Source organism: Etheostoma cragini, chromosome 7 (assembly GCF_013103735.1).
Source record: "Etheostoma cragini isolate CJK2018 chromosome 7, CSU_Ecrag_1.0, whole genome shotgun sequence".
Classification (NCBI taxonomy): Eukaryota; Metazoa; Chordata; class Actinopteri; order Perciformes; family Percidae; genus Etheostoma; species Etheostoma cragini.
Genome location: NC_048413.1, coordinates 24,452,312 through 24,458,311, shown reverse-complemented (window position 1 = coordinate 24,458,311; position 6,000 = coordinate 24,452,312). Strand labels below are relative to the sequence as shown.

General features: G+C 39.2%; 2 protein-coding genes across 2 annotated transcripts in view; both read left to right on the top strand.

The window, feature by feature from the left end:
• zgc:158296 (uncharacterized protein LOC791212 homolog) overlaps positions 1–873 on the top strand; it is a 2,896-nt gene extending 2,023 nt beyond the window's left edge. The window contains exon 4 of the mRNA XM_034875953.1: positions 442–873. Within this exon, the coding sequence (XP_034731844.1) occupies positions 442–625 (184 nt within the window). The 3' untranslated portion in view covers positions 626–873. The remainder of the gene's footprint in view (positions 1–441) is intronic.
• Positions 874–1,479: 606 nt separating this feature from the next.
• Positions 1,480–6,000, top strand: part of fam50a (family with sequence similarity 50 member A) — an 11,052-nt gene continuing 6,531 nt past the window's right edge. The window contains exons 1-4 of the mRNA XM_034875946.1: positions 1,480–1,764; positions 2,058–2,142; positions 3,032–3,131; positions 5,675–5,805. Of these exons, the coding sequence (XP_034731837.1) occupies positions 1,654–1,764; positions 2,058–2,142; positions 3,032–3,131; positions 5,675–5,805 (427 nt within the window). The 5' untranslated portion in view covers positions 1,480–1,653. The remainder of the gene's footprint in view (positions 1,765–2,057; positions 2,143–3,031; positions 3,132–5,674; positions 5,806–6,000) is intronic.

Here is a 6,000-nt window from a genome sequence, read left to right as displayed (position 1 = left end):
GGTAAATGTAGTAGAAGTGCACATTATGTCAGTGGTACACAGCTGGGTTGCAAATTAAGTAATTTAGAGGCCTTCTGGAAGTAATTTTAGGGTACAATGGTTCTGGAAAAAAAAAATGGAATACTGGAGGCCAAGCAATCAGCCTGTTCCAACCAGCCATGTTTTGAACTCACACTGCACTAGAAAAGTAACTCAGAAAAGGTATCAATCCGCTATATTAGTGCTCACACACACTCAACTGAAACTTCAAAAACAGCATTCCACATAAGTTCTCTACTCCTTACCTAATCAAGGGCGACAAGGGCTTCACTTTGATTTACACTCCTAAAATGACACATTTTACTCACGTAATAAATCGTTCTGTCTTTTCTCCTCGTTCATTCTGTCAGAGAGAGAGTTTTTCTACACAATCATTGAAATTATTTCCCCCCCTTCCTACAGGTTTGTGGTGCCTTGCATACAGCTGAGCAACACCTTCCTTCCATGCCTGCGCTCCTTGTGTATGTGTACTGTGAATGCTTTTATCTCTCCTTTCTGTATGTCTCTTGCTCTCTGCTGCAGTCAAGTCGCTATTTCACTGTCAAACAAGGACTGGCACCAAATGAAAGACAAAGAGACTGTATGAATTTGAGACATGACAGAGTGAGTGAGTGAGTAAGCGAGTGAGTGAGTAATTGAGTGAGTTAGAGAGGGAGGGAGGGAGGGAGAGAGTTAAATAACTTCATTTTCATTTGATGTCTTTTTTGTTTTGTTCTAAATGGCATGGTTCTGCAAGATTGTATGTCAATGCTATTTGATATGTTTTCTACATTTAAAGCCAATTCATATACAACGTATTATTATTATGCTTATTAAAAAATAATACTGATTCAATTGTATCAAGCTATTAATAAAATAAATGTCAAAAACCCTTAAGCATTTTTGTTTTGTGTTGTTTGCACAAAGAGATCAGTCAGAAATAAAGTTGACCTAATCAATCAATTAATCAATACTGAGAGTGATATTTTTTACTTAATCAGTAGAAAATGAATCAATAACGTACAATTCTGGTTAATCTTTACTAATTTATTTATTAATAAAGCAAAACGTTTCATAGTTTTGCAGTTTCCATCTTCTCAGTTTGAGGGTTTGCTACATTTCTTTAAACAATTATATCTGAGAAAGCAGTTTTTTTGCATCATTTTCTAACGTTGTATAGACCGCCATGAATCTTTGAATTGTAAAAAAGATTATCAATTAATTCCGAAAAAATAGTTGCAACCATTTATGGCTGCAACATTAATACAATAAATTGATTTATTTTCACGTTAAATTTGCATTGGTTATTTAAATAAATAAAATATGTTTTCTTCTTTTTACATCAATAGGCCTACACTGTAACATGTGCCAGTATTTACGTTCTTTCGTTTCTGTCTGAAGACATGATCCCGAAGCTTCCTGGGATATTTGAAGTCATCACATCCTGTCTACCCAGCATGCACTGCGTCTTCGCCATTTTTGTTGTTGTGGTGTGCAAGGAGGTCTATGAGTCTACCAGTGTCTACTTTCACAGTTCTGGAAAATTCTGGGTTTAATTTCACAATTTTACGCCTCGTTTTGTTATTTGTGTCTTAAAACTTCTCATACGCGAGCGTCGGAAACAAAGAAAGCAACATGGCGCAGTACAAAGGAGCTGCCAGTGAGGCTGGGAGAGCCATGCAGCTGATGAAAAAACGAGAAAAAGAAAGAGAACATCTTGAACAGCTAAAGCAGAAGATTGCAGAGGTTTGTAACTTGTTTTACTGTAAATTATAACGTGTTTATCAGGTAGTACTGTGAGCTAAATTAGTCTGTTCTTCAAAATAATTAGTCATTTTAGTACGTAGAGCCCTGAGTGCGAGGCGAGCGTCCTGCTGCGGGGTCAGTGAAGGCGCCTTTACGTAATGACAGAATGTTAACCTGTTTGTGTTGTAAAGCCTAGCATTCTGTACCTTTTTAAATGCTTTAAAGAAATGGCAGGATAACCTAACCCAACTGTACGTCTGGTCTTTGCTGTGTGTGTCTATTTGCTCTCGCAGGACAACATGGTCAAGTCCAACATTGATAAGAAATTCTCAGCTCACTATGATGCTGTGGAGGCAGAGCTAAAGTCCAGCACAGTTGGTAAGAATCGTTTTTGTTGCACATACACCCTCCTGTGACACTTAAGTAATAATTAATACTGTTTATTGATCCCCAGAGGGAAAATTACAATTTACATTCTGTTTCTGTTAGCAATCACTACACACAGGCCTGAAATACACACACACACTGCCAACTGGTTGGGGGGTACGTGCCTTGCTCAAGAGCACCTGGCAGTGCTCAGAACATGATCTGGCATCTCTCCAGCTACCAAGCCACACTTCATAGTTTGGTCCATACAGGGACTTGAACCAGCATCCCTCTGGTTCCCAACTCAACTCAACTCCCTACAGACTGAGCTACTTTTTGCTTCCCGATGCCGACATTTAAACTTGCGTATAGGCCGATACCGAGTACTGATCCGATACCCGTGTGTCATATATTTTGTTATGTTTTAACAGCTGTATACTACTATCCCTGTATGGATGTGATATTTCTATCTTTGTTGTTGGTCAGGCTCCGGTTAAACTCTTTGGGAAACATGAACACAAACAAACAGTGAATGTCACAGAACTATTATTATTTATTTTTTTAAGAGATATTTTTATTGAAGCCTGTTTTATATGTATAATTTCACAAACAAGGCAAACAAAGGAACAGACACATAAACTCCAATCCTTACCGATACCAGCATTTTAGGCTGTATCGGAGGCGATTGAAACATCTCTAGTGACAGTAACCTATCACCTGCCGGGACCAGTGTGCAAATATGACCCAAAAGATTACAGCTGAGCTCACCTGCAGTTATAGTTTTTGAAAATCTTAAACAAGCTAATTTTGCATTACAGCAAAGTGGCTTGTTTTCAACATTTTTGAGAGAAATTATCCATGTGATCGTTGTTTGACCTGTTTGTGGGTATGTCTTGATCAGGTCTGGTAACACTGAATGATATGAAGGCCAAGCAGGAGGCGCTGGTGAAGGAGAGAGAGAAACAGCTGGCCAAGAAGGAGCAGTCCAAGGAACTCCAGTTGTGAGTGTCATCACTGTCCCTTACCTACCTACACACATTAGCTTTGGATGATTATAGAGAGCACATGGCTTTGCACTAGGGATGGAAAGACTCACAGATTTGCATCAGCACGCCGACATATAAGTGTTTGTCCAGCTGCCTTTCACATTAGAGATTAACATGCAGGAGGACAAGCTACACATTCCACCAAATTCCTACAAATTATCAAAAGCCTCCCTTTACCTGTACGTTGTTTGCCATTTCTTTTCTCTACTCTTCCCGCTGTAACTTATGTCACCCAGCACCAACTCTCAGAACACTACAGACACACACAGGCTGCTGACCAACACAATTTGTTGTTTGCTCTAAAAAGAAAAGAAAAAAAAGCTCTGTACCATAGAAGGTCTTCGTATTCTTTGGCATTGCGTCAAATTCAATTGTATCGCATTTAATTGCATTTTATTGAATAAAATCGTGTCAAATCACACACACGCATCACAATAAGCGGGGAATTGGATCGTGTCACATCGCTAGTTACTGCGCAGATATGTATCGCATCGGCCTTAGACCGGAGATGCACATCCCTGCTCTGCATTGGTCAGTTGCTCAACTGTTAATTGATGTATTGTAGCAGAGGCAAACTATTATTAAATGTTGCTCCCCACAAAACAAACGTTTTAGGCAAAAAACAAAAGCTACTAAATCTAAAAGATTTAGAAGACAGATCTTGCAGATTATCTCATAAACGTGAACAGGAATGTCCTTTTGTGTCCTTTCGGTCTGGGGCTTTTTTAAATGGTTTGAGCTGGGCCCTTTAAGAGAAGTCAACCCTCAGTTATATTTATGACCAGTGGTTCCAAACCACGGGTTGACACGCACCATGGTTTTTCAAGGTTTTAATTTATTTTCTGTACTTTTTGCTTTTTTTGTGTGTGAAATACCACCTCTTCAGGCCTCTATAATTATTCAAATGTAACATTCCAAGAACAAAAGTATCATATTGTGATCATTTGTGCTCACAGTCATACTCCCATTAAGAACAAAACCTGTATGGTCACAAGTATTTGTTTTTGGCAAAATGTGTGGGAACCTCTGATTTTCTGCTTCCTACTTTGAGCCAGTTGGACCCTTAAAGAATTAGTTTCAACAGTTTTGGACGAAGAAACTTTACTGGCCTTTACAAAGCCCTGACCTCAACCGCACCCAATAAACTTTTGGGATGAAATGAGGCGCCGACTGTAAGCCAGGCCATATCACTCAGCTAGTCTCGCATTGCCAGACCTATCAGCGCGGTGGAGGAAGGTCTGGCAACAGGAGCACACACTCCTGGATAGGAGAAGAACTGATCGGGGCATGTTTGCATTGCTAAAACCAATCACAGTCATCTTGGTGATATTTTGCACTTTGCAAAAGAAAACAGCACATACAGTATTAAATGAAGTTAAATGTTCACCCAATACAGTAACATGGGCTATGGCTGCAAAATATGTATATGTATGTTTATGTAATATGATTGCTTTGACTAACGTTGCGATTGCAATATGATTCTCGATGTTGGAGGGAATGATCCTTTGTCTTCATTTTTTGATTTTCATTGAAAAAAAATTAAAGGATTATAGTGTGATTTTTGTGAGGATCTGTACAAAACAAGTAAAATGTTCTTTAGTCTATAGGATATCATTTATAGACTGGGAAGTCTTTGTAGCACCACAGAACTTAATTCAGAGTGTTCTAACACATATTTTGCCATTAACAAATAATGCGCCTGCCCCCCGCGATTTGGATAATGAACTAGTGCTATGAGTTCTTGCGAGTGATTTAAAGCTATAGTGCGTTGTTTCTGTTGCCCCCTTGAGGAATTCTATGTAACGACAACAAAACTGTCTGCGCATCCACATGACACCCTCCGCACAGTTGCTAGTAGGACACAGATGATTAAAAAGACATGAGGGACTCTTTAGAAGAGTTAATTATCTTCCCTCAACTTTCTGTGCAATCTCCTGAACATAGCCGTACTGAGAAATACAGAGGGAGTTGTGTGGAGCCAATTAAATCTTAATTAGCTTGGTATCAAATCTTAATTAGCTTGGTATCAACTCCTTTGGAAATGGCTTGAATGTAACGGACGTTCATTAATCTAAAAAAGTTCTGCTCTATTGCTTTCAAACCAACTTCATCCACTGTAGTTGGCACAGGATTGATTCATTAATTACTATCAAGCCTGAAGGAAACCAGATTTGTCTTAAAGGTTTGTTTAAAGATTGGTTGCCTAGAAGATCAAAGCTAAAAATGAAAAACTCTGGGTGGTGTCCAACTCAACTTATCACAACAGGCAGACCAGTCCCCAGATGAGGGAGGCGGCCTTCCACCAGGTGGCAACAGTAAAACGTTTCTGGGCTCTCGTTCAGCTTGGCTGCTAATGACATATGTACTGTCTTTGAAATCTCATTTAAAAGGTCAGAAAAAGCAGAAAATCAATGATGATTGGATGGCCATCACTCCTCTCTGTGGTGCGTCCCTCTTTTGACATCGCTTGTACATTATTTATGCTTTTGTGTTTGCAGAAAGCTTGAGAAGCAGAAAGAGAAGAAGAGAAAGGAGGAACAGAAGAGGAAAATAGCCAGTTTATCGTTTAATCCGGAAGACGAGGGAGAAGAAGAAGAGGATGAGGAAACTGAAGAGGAAGAACAGGATTGTGAGTAATGATGAAAGAATGTTAAAGCACAAAGTAAATAATAAAATAATCGGCTGTATCCCGACTGTACCCCCTGATGTGATCCAAGCCGTAGGTTCAGTAGTAGTCTCACATAGCCAGACCTATGTTAGCACTGGAGTTTGCTCTGGCTAAAAGATATAAAATGTTAATTAGGATGTTTTTTTTCCTTTTTTT